The sequence below is a fragment of the Phaseolus vulgaris genome, chromosome 2 (genome assembly GCF_051622355.1).
Source record: "Phaseolus vulgaris cultivar YP4 chromosome 2, ASM5162235v1, whole genome shotgun sequence".
NCBI lineage: Eukaryota > Viridiplantae > Streptophyta > Magnoliopsida > Fabales > Fabaceae > Phaseolus > Phaseolus vulgaris.
Window position 1 is genome coordinate 24,773,578 of NC_143499.1, and position 20,321 is coordinate 24,793,898.

Here is a 20,321-nt window from a genome sequence, read left to right on the forward strand (position 1 = left end):
TTTTTACATAAATATATATTCTTTTACTGTGATATATATATATATATATATATATATAGATATTATACCGTCATACTTTTTTATTTTGATTATATTAAAGAATAATGTAACTTAAAAGAATATTAATAAATATAATACTATATTAAAATAAATTAGGGTCATTAATTTGAATAGAAAATAATATTAACTTGATTAATATATACGTTAAGATCACATAGGTCCGTAATAAGTAACAACTAGTAATACATAGCAATTAACTCTATGTTCAATTCAAACATTTTTTTTTCTTATTTGTATAGTTGTACTTGTTTTCATTAATATTTGTAGTTGTGGTTCATCTTTGATAACGAGTAAAGAGGTAGAGATTCCACTTAAAAAAAAATAAACTTAATATATAAGACATAAGTAAATGTAAATTTCTTATTAGAAGTATATATATTAGTGAGATAACATAAGTAATATAAATATAAATAGAGTGAGACTCAATTGAAAATAAATATAAATAAATAAAATATTTAATATATAATTTAAGATAAATTTAATAATATAAATAAATAAGATAAATTAAATAATTTATATAAATAAAAAATAGATAAATTAAATATTATAGATAGATAAAATAGTACTAACTGAAAAAAAAACAAATAATAAAATGAAGTAATAACTAAGCATAAACTAAATAATATAAATAAATAAAATAGATTAATATTTAATTTTTTTAAAATATTTAAATTTAAATTTACAAATCTACTCTTATTTTTAAAAATATTTTAAAATGAAATATGAAATATTTTAAAATATTTATACCTTTTATAAATCCATTAATGTACAAGATAATCGATTATCAACAATAACTTTGTCATGATTCGATTAGTTGTGCATTGTAAAAATAGTAATCAATTATCTTCTGCTTTTCAAATAAGAAAGGTTATGGTTGATGTGAGTTGAATCAAGCATAAACATTTTTCAGCATATGAACACAACAATATATGTGAAGAAATACAACAATTAAGAGTTGAAAACAAGGACAAACAATTAGGAACAAGTGGAGAATCATCATTGAAGTACAAAGCCTTCTAATAGATGAATCAAACTCAAGATTGAGTGACATTCCACATTGAACTGAACAAACACAAGGAATTGGAGATACAAATACATAATCAAATTAAGCTACAAGTGCAGAATTGAAAGTAGAACACAAGAACAAGAATAATCGGTGGAAATTAAAGAACAACACCTAAAAAGACAAACTATCGATTGAAATTGCTAAAAACATGGAAATGGAGATGGAAGGAAGAAGGAACTTAATTGGATGAAGACTTGAAGGAGATGAACACGCCACTTGGAGATGATGATCCAAGATGAGTGCTAGTTGTCGCCACTTGAAGCCCTCCAAAGCTCACAAGATAAGACTTAGTGAAGGAGATCAAATCTCTCACAATTCTCTCTCAATTTGAGTAGAGTTTCCTTTCTTCAATTTCTAAATTCTGAATTTACATGAGCATGGCACCTCTATTTATAGTGTGAGGGTGCTGAAATTTAGGTGGGAAAATTCAAATGAAACTCATTTGAAATTCCCACAAAAAACAAGTCACGTGGAAGGTGTGACTTCACATGGGAGGTGTGACTTGGTTTCTTTATTTGGCACCTCCTAAAACTATGTCTACACATACTCTTTATGTCACATGGAAGATGTGACTTTGTTTTGTACATTAGCAACCTTATATAATATCTACACCTTCCTTTTAAAGTTCTACTAAAAACTACACAAAAGGTAATTACAAATAGAGACATCCAATGATGTTCATCTCCTAAAGCCTTGGCCTTGCTCCTCATGGTTGGGCTTGACCTTCTTGGGCTTGGGCCTCATCTTTTGAAAAGACTAATAAGAAGAACTTTAGATGTTTTGGCCCTTGTCCATTCCTCCTAGTAATGATGTCTTTATTTGCTTGTTGAGATGACCCTTCAAGTGTATCATCATTGATCATCTTCATGTATTTTTTATTCTCATCAATGGTGCATAAGCAAACAAAGGAACTGGATAAACAAAACATATGTGAACACAAACTATGTGCAAATATAAAGGACACAATGGTAAAACAACTCATCCCATGTGTCTTTCTTTACACTTCTACGCATGTGAGAAAATAAAAGGAAAAAATTCACTCCCACTTTTTCCTTCCTCAAATCACCATGCTCACCTCAATCCAAATGGTTGTGATACTCGCTCTTCCATTTGCTTAAACCGTGTCACAATCGAAAATAAATACGATGTCAATAACATAAATAAACAAAAATTTAAAATCCAAAGGATAAATAAATAAATTCTCACAATTTCTTATTATTTTTTATTTTCTTTAAAAATATACATATAATTATTATTTTTTTTTCTCTATTTTCACTTTATTTCACTTCAACCAAATAAGCTTTTTCATAGCTTACTTTCTTGAGATTCTTTCCTTTTCCATTCATTATTTTCCACACACTTATTTTCTATCACCAAAAGAATTTATAAAATATTTCAACTATAATACTAAATATTTTTTTCTCTTTTATTTAAGTTTCCGTTTCGAATTGTAGGGCTATTGCAGTTAGTTTCTTTCTGTAATTATATTTTCCTTCCCATGTTTTTCTAGTTTCTTGAATAGCTTTATATACTTTTTGGTGTAATTCAATAAACACAACTTTTTCATTCAATACAATTAGAATTTTCTCAATATCTAAACACTAAGATGGTATCACTAGTTTAATATTTCTTCTCCATTTTTTAATGACTATAAAAAGTTTTATTGATTTTCACATGAAACCTTCAATTTTTTTTTTAAATCAACTTTAGTTTTGATTTTTCAAATGTTAAAATTGCAAGAATAACTAGGCTTGGACTCATACCATAAAACTCGTACTTAAAAAAAAGGACTAGTTGAAATTTAGGTTAATTCTTATTGCACCAAATCAATTATGACATGCATCCAATATCTTTTTTAAAATCTTATTGTCACTTTTATTTAAAAAAAAAAACATGCAAAGGAACTTGTTTACTATATATGGTGAAGACGTTTTGAGTGGAGATGGTGATAGTATAGCCGTTTACTGTGGTAGTGGTGGTGGATGTAGTGACAATGGTGCAAAGGTATTTTTGGATATCAGTGTCTGGAAAGTGGCTTAAGAATGTAGATATCCGACAACATTCAATGTAGATTCTAGATATTCGCATCTGGAAGGTAAAAAAAGGCTTCCGGATCTCGACGTCTAGAAGTCATTGTTGGGTGTCTTGATAAGACTTTGGATGGTGATATCTGGAAGTCACTTATCAATTCGGAATGAGCAGATATGAAAATGTATTATTTGTGTTACATACATGGATATCTGGAATGTTAAGGGCAAAATAGTCAATTCCTCTATAAGTGTTGGGTGCAGGTCAGAAGTGATATGGTGTAGGGAGAACTAGTCTGGAATTTATTGATGGAAACTTGAAAGAACTTCTACCAATAAAAAATTATAATATATAAACAAAGTATAAACATTGTGTTAAAAATCAGTTTTATGAGATTGAGTTGAACACAAACTCACTTATATGATAGTATTAGAACAATTTGATTCATTTATTTGATATTATTATCTCACCATAATCGAATTCCTTTCAAACTATCCACAAATCTAAATTCTCACGTTTGAGATGTTAATTCATTCTGTGACAATTAATTGGAGATTTCATATTGATTATTAATATAAAAAATTATAACATATAAGTATATTCACATTATAACTCAAATATTAAATTAAAAAAAAAACCAATTTTCAAAAAGACCAAATAAATATATATATATATATATAAATAATTCAATTTATAATATTTTGACTAAAATTATTTAATTCATCAAATTCTTATTTTTATATAGATGCAATTTTTTCTAAAAACATAATATTTTTTCCACGAAACAATTTTCATTTTAAAGGTAAATGATAATTTAGGAAGGCGTGAGATGTTTGAAATCTAGTTGTTTAAAAAGAATGAGAAATCTAATTTATCTTTAGATGTATAAAAACATGTTAATTATGCCATGACATCATTTAGCTGTATTAAAAAAAATAACTCTAATTAGATAGCCTTTTTTCATTTAGTTACAAAATTTAAGAATAACTTCATATTTAGGACTAACTCAACTTTTTCTTAGTTTTAAGAATTGAGGATCTCACTAGAAACATATATGATCTTATCCTTTAATATTTTTTAATAAGCACTTTTAAATTTATTTTTTTAATAACTTTTTTAATTTACACTTTTATTTTGTATTTTAATAAAAATCAACAAATTAACATTTCGATGTAAAATCACACCTAACATGTTTTTTAGATGAGTGCTAGATACTTCCACTTTTTTTTTCTTTTCCAAAAACTAACAAAAATATGCGTGTCCATGTTTTTATTACACTAGATTAATACAATTTTTAAGAAACTTTTATAAAATAGGTAGTTTTGTAATAATTACTTTGAAAGTATTATCATAAGAGAAACACGTTTTTTTTTTTTAATTTTAGTGCAGAGATGTTACACAATTATTTGTAAGTAGAGAAAATAATTTACGTTTTAAAATATAAATTTTAAAAGAATATCACATATGAACATAACATTAATATCCCCAATAATTATTTTCTCAAAAATTTAACTTTTTATCTTCTATATCATAATTTTTATTATTAATTTCATTAAAATAATATTGTTAAAATCATAATCACATTTAAAAATATTGTTCGTCATGAAATTTGGAAATTTTTTTTAAAATACATATTCAAGGATAAAAAAAGACACATACAATGCAACTAACATAAATAAAGATAAAATTGAAATATAATTTTTTTATTGAAAATAATGTTATAAAAAATAATATTAGCAAATTAGATTAAAACTTGGCGTTGGAACTCAATTAAGTCCAATCCACAAAAATTTAATTTTTGTCTTATATGAGATTGTAATTGAAATTTGTTACTAGAGAGGAGAAAGATTTAAGAAAAAAAAAAGTTACGAGTACCCTTATATCAGTAATTTTCTTTATGTACATTTTAATCGATTTGACATAACGCACCAGAAATTCCTTTTCTCGCCCCTTCAAGAAGAAGGGAACCATCGCCCTCACCACTTACCTCCGAACATACCACATCGGCAATTATGTTGACGTCAAGGTTAACGGTACCGGTACCGTACTGTAATGCTGGTGATGCAAACCAAAAAGCTATGTCCATTCAGTCAGTGTTTTCTTTTCGTATTTTTTTCCACTTTTTAGAACAATAACAGTACTAATTATATGATATTAATTATAATTACTCCGTGGCATTTTTCTGTAGATTTCGAAGGAGAGGGAGTGGAAATCTGAGAGGGTTTCGCGGCAACGACAATAGCGGAGCAGAGTAACCGCTGGAGTTGGAACATCACCGACTTCGAGCCGTGAAAGTCGACGTCAACGTCTCTGTCGCCATAACAAAACGGTCAGAAACCGTCTGTGAGTAGAAACTCCACCTCCTTAGTTCCTTCGTGACTTCCAAAGCGGAATGTGCATTTGCAACAGTAACATTTTATGTTTAGGGCTTTGCAAAATATCTCAACATATTACAGCACAAACAAGGTTGGGCGTCACTTTGACATATGTTCGATAAACTCTGGGAATTATGATAGAAATCCAAGATTTTAGATATCGTTCATTTAAATTTAATTATTTTAAAAATCTATATATAATGTTACACAGGAACAAATAATTCATTTTCGTAGATTAGGGAAGGTTAAAGTCAGATTCTGAAAGAAAAGATGTATTTGGTTGTCTTGAAGACATTCATGCGCGATTGATTATTTTGGAGGAATTCTTGCACGATTGCATCTTCCTTTACTAAGTCTTTTAATATTATTTTCTTTATTTTATGTTATTTTTTTGAGTTAAAGTCTTCATACGGATATGAAAATTATTTTAATGAAATTGGAGGAATCTACAGATTTCAAACTTTTTCACCGTTATAATTTTCATATCCTAAGTATGAAGAATTTTACTCAAAAGATAACATAAAATAAAAATAAATATCAAAACGACTTACCAAAGAAAGAAGAGGATGGGGGATCAAACACCGTCGATCAATTTGATCTAATGGAGATATACTGAATTTTGATTTGCTGTTTCAATTCAATGTAAATAGAACTACATTCTAAACACATAGGAATTTTTCCCGAGTTTTTTTTGGATCTAAGGATCAACTTGCAAATGCATTAACAAAATTCTTAAGCCAGTATTTGCTTCTGGGGTGCATTGTAGTCGACGAGGCCCCTGTACCACCCCCGTTTGGTTCCGTAGGTGCATGCAGGTGAGGGAGGAGATGGTGAGAAAGTAGAGGGGAAAGTGGTTCTTGTGAGGAATGAAGAGAAAAGGAGAGAGTAAGGAAGGAAAGTCACGCTAGAGGTGAGTAGTTACCAATGTACCCTTCTTTTTTTCATTTATTCTTCACATGGGTGCCTTCATGCAATGACAAAACTGCCACTGCCATGCACTTTTGCACTGTTTACGCATGACATTAGATTCTTGACTTTGGTTCAGGAATCCTTTGACCAAACAATGCATTTGAATGACATGAATGCAACGGTTGAAGTAGCTGGTTGCCTATTAATTGTTATTTGAGTTGTATATAAAACCAGTGCATTGAAACTTCATAATTCAGTGAAAGAAACTCAAAGTAAAATGGGCTTGGAGAGCTTCTCGAGGCATCATAGTAGTAGGGAGTGACTTTCGCAGTGGTTCTTTGATCTGAGGTAAGCATTGCCTTGGTTTTTATTTTCATATAATTGATTATGAGTGAAAAAGGAGGGAGTGAATAATCTATTATGGTGTAAAAGATAGTGGATAATTGATTATTTTAGTTGCATAATCGATTATCTGGTCTTTGTTTTTGGAACATAATCGATTATGCCATATGTGTAAAACGTAGGGTAATCGATTATGTAATACAATAGTAGATTATGTGGTTTTTTTAGGTGTATAAATAATCGATTATGTGTGTCTAAAATGCTTGGATAACCGATTATCATATTTTTATAATGCATTGCTTAATGGTTATGTTAAAGTATTTTCCAGAATTTTAATTTTTGTGTTGCTTAAATAATTTTTTTTTCAGACACAACTTTGTAGTCTCTTCTTTTGATGGTGTTCTTCATCCTTAGTTGAATTGATCTTCCTCTGTTGTTATGTTTTTTTTTATTTGTATTTTTTGTTTAAATTTATGGTTGACATTTATATTATTTTTTTGATGATTATGGTTTTGTAATTAAATTTGTTTAGGGTTTATAGTAGTGATATATGTTAATAAGTTAGTAAATTAATTTTGCCGGTTAAGTTGTTTATGTCATTTATTATTGTATTTTTGAAGATTTTAATTTTATGGAGAATTTCTTAATTTTAAATAATATGTGTTGATACTAATTATTTTTATAAGATTTAGTTGTTTATAATAAAAATATTTATTTATTTTAAAAAAATACTTTTAGAAATAGAAATTTCTAATGTGTAGGGTTTTTATTTTTACATTCGATATAAATTATTAATCTTATAAATTACAAAATGAAAATAAATGTTTTAGTAACTAAAGAAAGCAGAAAAAGTTTAGATAAGAAATTTCAATTTATAGTAATAAATGTTGATAGTTATTATCTTTTAAACATTTAATTGTTTAGCAAAAAATATATTTATTTATTTAAAATGAATATGTTTACATAATGGAAATAAATATTTGTAATTTGTACGGTTTTTTTAGATTTAACATAAATTGTTAATGTTATAATTAAAAATATTATAAAAAATTTGTAGTAATTAAAAAGCAGTAAAAGTTTAGACAAGAAATTTGATTTTTTAATAATAAATGTAGAAAGTTATTATTTTGTGAAAATTGAATTGTTTATGAAAAATATAATTATTTATTTAAAAATAAAATTGTGACAGAATGGAAATAAAAAATTATAATGTTTAGAGTTTTAATTTTTTTAGATTTAACATTATTTATTAATGTTATAATTAAAAACATTATAAAAAATGTTGTAGTAATTAAAAAAAGCAGTAAAGTTTAGAGAAGAAATTTGATTTTTTAATAATAAATGTAGAAAGTTATTATTTTTTGAAAATTGAATTGTTTATGAAAAATATAATTATTTATTTAAAAATAAAATTGTGACAGAATGGAAATAAAAAATTATAATTTTTAGGGTTTTAATTTTTTTAGATTTAACATTATTTATTAATGTTATAATTAAAAACATTATAGAAAATGTTGTAGTAATTAAAAAAAGCAGTAAAAGTTTAGAGAAGAAGAGTGATTTTTTAATAATAAATGTAGAAATTTATTATTTATTGAAATTTTAATTGTTTATAAAAAATAGAATTTGTTATTTTAAATTAATATTTTTAATTTTTAGGTTTTTTTTATACATTTGACATAAATATTTGAAATTTGAATATTTGTATATAGTTATATTTGTTATGATAGTTCATTAATTTTATTTAATTATTTATTTTGTTTGTTTATATTTATTTGTTGTTTGATTAAATTATAACATTGAAAAATATAATTTCTGTATATATTTATATAATTTTTTTTATATTACAGAAATTAAATGATATAGTAATTTATAATAAAATTTTGATTAAAAATAATTTAAAATAGGGTCAGTGTATTGGTGTAGATTTACACCGAAACAGTAACCACATTCGGTATGAATTCGGAAAGACATTATGATGAGGTAGAGATGATACATTTTGAGGAAACAATTGTAATTTATGACGATCTTGTTGCAGTGAACATGAATTTAATTTCACAAATCCAAGAACAAATAAAAAAATATACTGAAGGTGCATCAGTGATCATCCTTTGTATGATTGCTTTTGGATTGAATTTGTTATGCACGGTGCCTACTAGAAGCAACTCTATGAGTGAGTTCCAATCACAAAAAGAGTTTCGCAGACAAGAATTGATGGAGTACTTGGTTTACACTGAACAATCTCGTGATATTATTCACATGGGACCGAAAGCTTTCATTCAATTATGTTAACGAATACGGACAATTGGACTTGTTAAAGATGCATATCGATCAACCGTGGAAGAACAAGTAGTGAAATTCTACACATTATTGGGCATAATGTGAAGAATCAAAGTGTGTCATTCTTTTTCCATCAGTCTGGAGAAACAGTTTCCTGTCACTTTCATAATGTTTTGAGTGCAATTTTAAGGTTGGAGGGGGAATTCTTAATTCAACCAAATGGAATGGTTGTAGAACCACATATCCTAAGAACAATCGATTTTTCCCCTACTTTAAGGTTTGTTAATGATAACATTACTTTAAATTATGTCTGATGTCTTATTTATTTTGTGTTTAATTAAAGTTATGAAATTTGGTTTACATTAGAATTGTTTAGGGGCCATAGATGAGACTTGTACCGACCAGTCCTCGGGTGTCGTTTGACCACTAGTAATGATGAGGGCGCGTAAGGTGGGTCCCACGAGCGACATGGGTCAATGTTTCGTAAGGCACGTGCGCCTTAGTACCGAAGAGTGGTCAGACATCGATCACCAGGATGTGCTGATGTGTCCTCGGCAGTGTAGAGAGGTTGGACATCGGTGACTCGAACAATAGAGCTGGGCCACGAGAGGTGGATCCCAGACCACACACCGATTATCAGTTAGGGAGAAACTTAGGTCACGAGAGTCCATGCGTGTGGTGTGGATGACGCGTTCAGGCGTAACACAAGTAAAGAGTCACTAGAAAAGATACGACCTGTAAGGGTCACATTCCAGCGGTGAAGCTACACGCATGGCACGTGAGTAGCTAGGGCGCTCCCAGAACGGGTGACCCCAGAGATCAGGTGCACGAGGTGACACCCAGGTAGTCATCCCGTCAAAGGTCGCACTCCAGTAAGGGAGCCTTACGCGCTACGTTGCCCTAAAAGTGGGTAATAGCGACGCTAAGGCACACCCTCAGAAATCCTAATTTGGGTAGCGGAAACAGTGGAAACCCTAGACTATATAAAGGGTAGTAATAGACCTAACAAGGTACGCTATTCATTTTGCGCAGCTTTACACACACAGTTCACACAGAGCTTTTACGCTTAACAATTTTGGTGTTTCCTAGCCTTAAGATTGACTTGAGCGTCGGAGTGCAAACGACCTCTAGGGCGCCCTTTGTCTTTGTGATTTCAGGTGTTGGATCGGGAGAAAGGCACGAACGAAGGCACAAAGAATCGGGCGTGGGAGTATCGTGAGACGTACGAAGGCGACTGAGTCAACCGGCAGGAACATTTGGCGCCCACCGTGGGGCACAATACGAGGTAAGGATCTGTTGCACCGAATGGAGGCGAAAACCTCACCCTGCAACAAATCATGGAAATGATGCAGGCTTTCCAAGAGACGGTGGTGGCATCAAGAGCGGATCAAGAATGCATCCAAATTGATCTGGCTATGTCGCTGGCGAGAAATGAAGAATTGCGCAAGGGCTTGCGAAATCAAGGGGGGGAACATGAGGTAGAAGATCAAGAACCTACGACACCACCCAGAGAATTTCCAATGCCATTCTCGCAGGCGATCATGGACGCCGTGATACCAGCCACGTTCGTGGGGCCCAAAGCCACCTTCACGGGTGTAGAGGACCCAGAGGCTCACCTCACGACCTTCTATACACAGATGATGTTGGTTGGGGGTATTGACACGGTGCGATGCAAGTTGTTCATGAGCACTCTGGTGGGAACGGCGATGGATTGGTTCATCAGCCTCCCTGATGGTCATATAACGTCATTCATGCAGTTGTCCAAGCTGTTCAGGAAGCAGTACATCATGAATCCGGCTCCCCCACCTGTCTCTTACGATCTCTTTGACGTAAGACAATATCAGAGAGAGTCCCTGAAAGAATTCCTTAATCGCTTTGGCAGGAACGGCGATGGAGTGGTTCATGAGCCTCCCTGTTGGCCATGTAACGTCGTTCCCGCAACTCACAAAGTTGTTCAGGGCGCAATACCTCGCGAATTGAGCCCCCCTCTCAGTCTCCTAAGACCTCTTTGATGTAAAAGAGTATCAAGGAGAGTCTTTGAAGGAGTTCCTCCACCGTTTTGGAGCGCAAGTGGTGAGGTTGAACCTCACAGAAGAAAAGATGATGGTGCACGCGTTTAGGAAGGGCATTGTGCCGGGACCCTTCAGCGAGTCACTCATCTGGAACCACCCCAAGACCTTTGCCGAGATAAAGCGCCACGCGGTGGCCCACATTATGGCTGAGGAAGAACTTAGTGAAAAGCGCACGTCTTCAAACCCTAAGGATCCACGAGACGACGACAGAGATGAAGGCCCCCGTGAAGCAGCAGCCTTATCGAAGGCCCAATACGAGGGGGCATGGGAGAGATCACGCGCCGCCAAGGCACGACTTCATAGTGGAGTTGAAAGACCTCATCGTTATCCCAAACATAGCGGAGAGACTAAAGGTGCCTCCCAAGATCGACAAGAAGCTCGGGCCCAACAAGAACGCATGGTATGAGTTCCACCAAGCATACGGCCACCCCATACGCAATTGCTTAGCGTTGGGACATCAGCTAGATGAGCTGGTGAAGAGCGGTCTCCTAAGAGATTATCTGCTAGAGAAATAGGGGACCGAGGACACGGCGGCAACAGGGGGTGGCCTGGGGCACGAAGTCCCCGTACATGGTGAGGTCCACAACATCGCAGGAGGGTTCTCAGGAAGAGGCTGTACCGCTTCTCAGCAAAGGAGATACGCGCGAACGATGATGTCGGTAGAAGCACAAAGAACCGACGAAGCCTTCAACGTAGACCTGGTCTTTACTAAGGCCGGCCTAGAGGATGTTGTCCCCCATGACAATGATCCAGTGGTAATCTCAGCGGTAACCGCGGGAAGGAAGGTGCACCGCATGCTAGTAGATCAGGGAAGCTCGGCAGACTTAATGTTCTGGACGACTTTCAACAAGCTACAACTATCCCCCGACATGCTAAGGCCCTATGGCGGCTGTCTCTATGGTTTTGCATGGGACCAGGTAGAGGTGCGGGGATACTTGGAGTTAAGGACCACCTTCACGGATGGCACCGCGTCACGTACGGAGAGCATCAGGTACCTTGTCGTCAACGCCTCCTTTACTTATAATATGTTGTTGGGTAGACCAATGCTAAACAGGTTAGGGGCAGTGCCGTCGACAAGGCACATGAAGATGAAGTTACCGGACCTGACGGGGAAGGTGATTACCATCAAATCAGACCAGAAGGAGGCGAAGCGATGCTACAAGAGTAGCCTCACAACAAGGCGATGGGTGTCCATGGTCGCTAGTGGACCACCGTGTCTTACCTGAGGTCAACCGCCTTGAACCCGGCGAGTCCGTAGCAGAAATCGCCTGCGAAACCAAATCTGATCCGTTTGGCAATTCTGGGAAAAGAGATATTGGAGAGAGAGTCTCCAACTCAAGCAAAATCCCTGGTCAAACGGAGCAAGCCCCGGTTGAGAAGATCGTAGTGTCCAAAACCGGGACCACCATTGAGGATCGATTAGACAATCGGTTCGGGCCCCGAACAAAGGCAGGGTCAGTTTCAAGGTCCTACGCCCAGGAGAAGCAGAGTATGCTAAGAGCCTGGAGAGAAACTTCAGGTATCATCACACCCGCTCTCCCCGGTGCGGACCAATTCCCCTAGGAAAACAAAGATCTTTGGGAATGAAGCGCGCAGGTTTAGGCGTTGAAGCAAGGCTCGGTTCCTTATACACGGAACATAGTCGACTACAAGTTTATTTCAGTTAAAGCAGGAATATTGTACGTGGTAAGGACACTCTTTTTCCCTTACAAGGGTTTTTTTAATGAGGTCCCTAGATAATTGAAGCATTTTTTCCGAGTTATGTACAATTCAGTTAAGAACTTGTTTTCCTTGCGTTAGAGGTCTTGTGAGCGGAGAGGTAGGTTCGTAGATAACACCTCCCCTCTCGAGTGAAAGCGCCAAGGTTGAACGAAATAGTTCACCAGTTAAATCCTCCTCGCCCTCGAGCGAAGCTGAGGTCAGTAAAGCAGTCGTTTTCCTCGTGTTAGAAGTCTCATAGGTGGAGAGGTAGGTTCGCAGAGAACACCTCCCCTCTCGAGTGAAAGCGCTAGGGTTAAACGTTAATAGTTAAATCCTCCTCGCCCTCGAGCGAAGCTGAGGTCAATTATTAGTTAAATCCTCCTCGCCCTTGAGCGAAGCTGAGGTCAGTTCAGAATTAATTTCTCCTGTGCTAGAAGTCTTGCGAGCAAAAATGTAGGTTCGTAGAGAACACCTCCCCTCGTGAGTGAAAGTGCCAAGAGAAAACAAAATAATTCGACAGATAAATCCTCTGCACCTTTAAGCGAAGATGAGGACAATTAAGAGTTTGTTCTCCCTGCGAAGAACGCCAAGGAGAAACAACTCGGTTCACAGTGAAAACCTCCCCTCACGATAAGGGGAACATGCAACAAAACATCCAAGGAAATATCATGGCGCCAGGCACCACGACAGGAGCAGTTGTAAGAATCGAAATGTAGTTCAACATATAGAAATAAAGTAGATAAAAGAGTTTGTGCGTCAATACAAGTCAAGGAAAGACCCTGGGAACAATCCTCCCATTATCAACAAAGTTCGACGCGAAAAAGGGTGTAGTGTCCATTTCTAGATGCACACAAGTAACTTGAGCGAGAGCATCCTTGAAACCTTCGTCGTAGGCATCCAGGACGTCTCGGGTCAGGTCAGCCTCAGCCTCCTCAAATCTTTTGGCTTGCTGACGAAACTCGACTTTCGCCCGATCCAGTTGTGCCTCAAGGTTGGTGGACCTTCGTTCAAGCCCGGTGATCTGGGCTTTAGACACCTCCTCGGCCTCCTCCAACTCAAAGATCTGAACCCGCAGAGACAGAACTCTCGCCTCCAGCGTAGTAACCTCTTGAGGCTTGGTGTGGAGCAGTTTTGAGAAGTGGACCAACTCTTCTCTCAGAGTCGCCTCATGGGCAGCAAACGAGCGAGCTGTTGAGGAGTCCCCAGATTCAGCCCTGGACAATAGGACGTTGAATTGAGTGAGAAGCGCCTCGAAGTCGAAACCCAGTTTCTCCCTAGCAGCAGCTCCATCCAGGTCCACAGTCACCTCTTGCTGAAAGTCCTTGATGGCTTGTTGAAGGACAAGAGACAATTTAGGGGCAGAAGGAGAAGAGACACCAGTCCTGCCGAGACCAGGGAGCAGAGAAACACCAGTCGAGCGACCATGGGGCGAGGCAGAGCGATCGGAGGAAGAAGAATGTGATACCATCACCAGAGTAGGATTGGGTTTTTTGTAGATTGGCCCCTCAGCAGAATCCTCGTTTGACTCAATCACCACGGCTTTACCCCAACAAGAGAGAGAAGTGGGATACGGTTGAACGACAGGAAGAGGGACCGAAACCCCAGGGTTGGAAGGAACAGGTGAAGACGCAGCGACGGCGAGGGCGCGAGTGTGTTGAAGAGAAGTGCCCACGTCCCTAGAAACCCCGTGAAGACGAGTGAGAATGTCAGTCAACTTGGCCCGTTTTTCCTCGGTTAAACCCATGCCTGCACATAAAGTTCAAGAGATATGGAGATAAACCATGCGAATGTGCAGAAAGAAGGCACAAACGTAACGTTACAATAACTAGAAGTAATATCTCCCAGAGTTTAAGGGAAACCCAGAAACAAAAGGCGATCCAAGCAAAGATGAAGCAAACAGGCAATTATCCAGAACTAGTCAGCGGGAGTGAATGAAAGTCAGTGTTCATACCTGCAGACGATAGCGAAGAAGGCGAAAAGATCAAAGAGTTTCGGAGAATGATGTAACAAGCGATTAGACGCGTGCGTTTTCTAGAGTTTAAAAGTAAACTAAGAAGCGTAAGCGACGATAAACCCTAGCCGTTGATCAAGACACGTGTGCTCATATAAGACAGGCCTAGAAAGACGTCACTTTGGCATTGTATTTACGTCCTGTCGCACAAAGCCACGTAGATCACCAAGGGCAAGGACTTAGCCTCTTGGCTAAATGAGTTACAGCTCGAGGCTGGGGGGCTTGTGTCCGACCAATCCCCGAGCGTTGACTAAACCACTAGTGATGTTGGTGCCACGTAAGCGGGTCCCACGAGCAGCGCGGGCCAGTACCTCACAAAACACGTACGCCAAAGGAGCCGAGAGTGGTCAGACATCGGACATCAGGATGCACCGACTTGCCATTTAGCAGTGTTGATAGGTCGGACATCGGAAGTCCAGATAGTAGAGATGGGCCACGAGAAGTGGATCCCAGATCACACACCAGTTATCAGTAAGGGAGAAGCCTAGATCACGAGTGCCATGCGTATAGAGTGGACGACGCGTTCAGGCGTGACACAAAGTATAAAGCCACTGAAAGGATATGGCCAGGAAGGGCCACGATTAGGGGTGAGCTGCATGCATGGTACGTGAACAGCTAGGGCACTCTCAGAGGCGGGTGACCCTAGAGATCAGGTAGACGAGGAGGCATCCAGGTGGTCATCCCGTCAGAGGTTGCACTCCACTTAGGGACCCCACGCACTAGGTTATCCAGAGAGTAAGGTAACAACAGTGCTGAGCCTGCCATCTGAAAGGCCCATTTTCAGGTAAACAGGAAACCCTAGTTTTCAGTCTATAAATAGTAAGTTAACAGACTTGACAGGGGGGAAAATCCTCTTGCGCCGTTAACACACACAATAGCAAGGGTATACAGTTTTTGGTGTTTCCTAGCCCTAGTACTGACTTGAGCGTCGGAGTGCAAACGACCGCTAGGGCGCCCATTGTCTTTGTGTTTCGGGTGTTCATTACAGGAACCGCGATAGCAAATGCAAGGACTCTGAGCGTGAGTGTGACGTAGACGCTTGAGTCAACCAATAGGAACAAAGATATTCACTTCACCAATTGTTATATAAGAACTCAAAATATCTCCAAAATGATTAAAAAAATATTTTAAATTCTCGTTTACTCTAAAAGTAATTATTGTTTAATCTAAAAGAGTTCTTCAAAAATTTAAACTAAGATTTATGTTTAGAGTAAAAATTAAATAAAATCTTAAAAGATTTTATACCATGTGACAAAGAGGAAGCTACAAAAAGTAATTCAAGGTGTCATTAAAAAGAATCTCAATTTCTTAAAAAATATTAATATTAATTTGATATTGTGTACATGAAATATTAATGCTTATCTACCCCCACACTACAATGACACCTTCTTTCAACACAACCACTCACAGTTTGCGTCATGGACGCTTCTGGCCACCTCGGCTTCAGCCTCGTCCCGAGACTCTCTAACTCTTCATGCCACACGCTTCCTTCCCTTCGATAATTGATTAAGAATATATCTTTTTACATAATTTAAATCTATATAACAACTAATGTAAAGTGTATTTTTTAGTTAATATAAATATGTAAAATGTTGTTATATTTTAAAAAAATTAAAATAAAATTTGTTTGCTTAATTATTTTTCTTATTATTATTTTATTTTTAAAAATAATGCTTATTATTTTACTTTTTATATAATCTTCAAGTGTTGGTGGTGTTTGTTCTTCTGTCATGTTGCTTTTTTCCTAAAATATAGATAAAAGAAAAACTAAAAACAGAATAAAAGAAAACACTAAAAACAAGAAATAACGTACTTAAAAATAAAAAATAAATACTAGAAATAAAATAAAAATAAAATAAAATAAAGCTAAAAAATATAAAACTGAAAACTATAATTGTAAACAATTAACTAATATTCTAACTAACTAGCTTACGTAAAAATAAAAACTAAAACTAGTAATAAAATATAATTAAAACAAATAAATAACAGTTACATAAACCTAAATAAAACTACGTTAACTAATTAAAAAAAAAACTAAAATAGAATATAATAAAACAAAACAAAATCAAAACAAAATAAAATAAAAATAAACTAAAACAAATAACGTAAAGAAAATAAAAGAAAATAATATAAAAACAACAACTTTCTTTTTTAAAAGAGCAAATCTATAATAAAATCAAATCAAATCAAATTCTAATAAAATAAACAAAATCAAAACAAATAAAAAAAATTAAAATATTTAGGAAATTATACTCAACAAATCAAATCTGTTCCTCGACAACGGCGCCAAAAACTTGATAACTTTTTACGGCAAGTGCACCGCTTTGTCAAAAGTAATAATTGTTCCTAAGGACGGATATCGAGCCCAGAAGGTAATTATCAAGTACAATAATCACTAAATATAGAAAAAAACAATTAAAAGTGTATTGAAAGTAGTTGTGTTGGCGATGATCAATCATAAAACAGACAAAGAATTAGTTGTTTCAATTGGAAAAATAGGGATTAGGTTTAATCTCTCTCACTCTCATGTATTTTGATTAGCATGTCAATATTAAGTTCTTTAATTGAAATTGATGCCCATATAAAAATCATTTATATCGATTCCTCGCATATAAAATCCTTAAGAAGGTTCCCTAACTATCGATTCCTCGCATAATTATAAGAACAACTTAGAACGAAGCTCAGATGTTAATAGCAATTAACATTTCAAGTCTATTCCTAACACTCAAATATGTTAAGTATTGTTGTTTAGGTCCAAACCCTAAAAATACCTCCCGGTTAGATTTAAGATTCTCAATTTGTCACGGAAAATTAAAAGTAAAACAACAATACCAATAATCAATCAAGAACTGAATATTAACATATAAGATATCACCTCAATACATAAGAGTTTGAGCAGATTACTCCAAATCCCAAAGGCTAGAATTAGCCACGCATACTTCTAGCACCTTCCATTCTCCCAATTGGGTTACAACTCTATGGTGTTTTCCTCTCAATTTGGCACACTACAGTTGAGCCTCTAGCCCTCTATTTATCCTAGTTTTCTAGGGTTAGGTTGCTTCCTGTGTCGCGTTAATAGGCTAAATGATAAAACATAAAAAAGGCCCAATCTTTCTTTGCTTCTTTTTCTATTTTAGGACCTTCTATCTTTATCTTTTTAGCTCAAATCATTCATCTTTAATCCAAATCTCCAATCTTCCTTAAAAATCTGCAATTAACACCAAATTTGGAAATAAAATACTCTTATTTAAATAAAGATCATAAAAAATATAAAAAGGTATAAATTCATAAATTAAGGATTATTTTATGTGTAAATTAGCAATAAATCCTCATAAGTGCCTATATTTTAATATGAAATATTACTGAAATTACGCACTTATCACTATGCTATTAATGGACATGCTTACAGGGTGTATAACAAAAGATTACTTACTATGGAAGTATCTATGCATGTGGTGTTTGATGAATCTGATTGTTATGTGCCTAAATTTGTTCTGGATGAACCTGGTGTAGATGATTTAAGAACCATTCTTCAAAAGAATCAATCTATTGATTTTGATGCAACTGATACATGTGTTGTCAAGGAATCTATTGTGAATGCAAGATTTCCTAGAGAGTGGAAAACTCCCAAGGATCTCACACTTGACAATGTGATTGGAAAAATTGAAAAAGGGGTCTCAACAAGGAATTCTTTTAACAATTTCTGTAAGACAATGGCCTTTGTGTCACAAGTAGAGCCTAAAAATCTGGAGGAAGCTCTACTAGACAGCCACTGGATAACAGCTATGCAATAAGAGCTAAATTAGTTTGAATACAATGAAGTATGGTCCTTAGTTCCAAGAACATCTGAGATGAACATCATAGGAACCAAATGGGTGTACAGAAATAAGATGGATGAACATGGGGCTATCACCAGAAACAAGGCAAGACTGGTTGCTAAGGGCTACAACCAAGAAGAGGGAATAGATTTTCATGAGACTTATGCATCAGTGACACGACTAGAAGCTGTCAGACTTCTCTTAGCATTTTCCAGCATAAAATGATTCAGATTATTCTAAATGGATGTAAAGAGTGCATTCTTAAATGGGTATATTAATGAAGAAGTATTTGTTTCTCAGCCTCCAGGATTTGAATACTACAAAAATCCAAAGCATGTGTACAAGCTCAAGAAGGCACTCTATGGACTTAAGTAGGCACGTAGACAATGGTATGAAAGGCTAAGTGAATTTCTTCTTTCTCAAGGTTATGGCCGCTTTGATAAGACTTTGTTCATAAAGAAGAAAAAAGAAGACATTATACTTGTGCAAGTCTATGTGGATGACATCATCTTTGGATCCACAAATGAAGAGATGTGTGAAACATTTGTATATGCAATGAAAAGTGAATTTGAGATGTCAATGTTGGAAGAAATGAATTACTTCCTTGGATTGCAAGTTAAACAACTCAAAGATGGAATCTTCATAAATCAAGCAAAGTAATGCAAGGAATTGCTTAAGAAGTTTGAGATGGACAAATGCAAAGCAATCAACACTCTAATCTCTACAAGCTGTCAACTGGATCAGGATCATGCAGGAAAATCAGTGGATCAATCAAAATACAGGGGTTTAATTGGTTCTTTACTATACTTAACTGCTAGCAGGCCTGCTATTATGTTTGTTGTATGCCTATGTGCCGAATATCAATCTGATCCAAAGGAATCACACTACAATACAACTAAGAGAATCCTGAAATACTTGCAAGGAACTAAAGATGTTGAACTATGGTATCTAAACAATGTTTCTTTGAATTTAACTGGTTTTTCAAATTCAGATTTTGCAGGTCGCAAGATTGATAGGAAAAGCACAAGTGGAACTTTCCACATGCTTGGATCAAGTCTAATTTTTTGACATCGCAAGAAACAAGCCCGTGTTGCTCTTTCTACAACAGAGGCAGAATACATAGCTGTTGGAAGTTGTTGTGCTCAAACACTATGGCTAAGGCAACAACTAAGTGATTTTGGAATTCTTTTAAATAAAATACCTATCAATTGTGATAACACTAGTGCCATAAATCTGTCTAAGAATCCAATTATGCATTCAAGAACTAAACATATTGAACTTGCCACATGATTGGATTAAGTCTAATCTTTTGACATCGCAAGAAACAAGCCTGTGTTACTCTTTCTACAACAGAGGCAGAATACATAGTAGCTGGAGGTTGTTGTGCTCAAACACTATGGCTAAGGCAACAATTAAGTGATTTTGGAATTCTTTTAAATAAAATACCTATAAATTGTTATAACACTAGTGCCATAAATCTGTCTAAGAATCCAGTTATCCATTCAAGAACTAAACATATCGAAATTAGACATCATTTTCTAAGAGAACATATAGCTAATGGAACATGTTGTTAGGATTGATGGCTAGAACAAGAGGGGGGTGAATTGTTTTCAAAAGCTTTTCACAAATACTTTGCTTAGAATGAAACTTTAACAATCA

The 20,321-nt window shown here is 35.2% G+C and overlaps 1 protein-coding gene and 1 long non-coding RNA gene across 2 annotated transcripts; both read left to right on the forward strand.

Moving 5' to 3' along the window:
* The first annotated feature begins 5,080 nt into the window (after positions 1-5,080).
* On the forward strand, positions 5,081-7,048 carry LOC137811029 (uncharacterized). The gene is made up of 3 exons (XR_016519035.1): positions 5,081-5,243; positions 5,343-6,439; positions 6,575-7,048. It is a non-coding gene; the product is annotated as an uncharacterized LOC137811029 (long non-coding RNA).
* Positions 7,049-11,785: 4,737 nt separating this feature from the next.
* LOC137809246 (uncharacterized) lies at positions 11,786-12,358 on the forward strand. Its single transcript, XM_068610380.2, has one exon. The coding sequence runs from the start codon at positions 11,786-11,788 to the stop codon at positions 12,356-12,358; it is 573 nt and encodes a 190-aa protein (XP_068466481.2).
* The last annotated feature ends 7,963 nt before the right edge of the window (positions 12,359-20,321 follow it).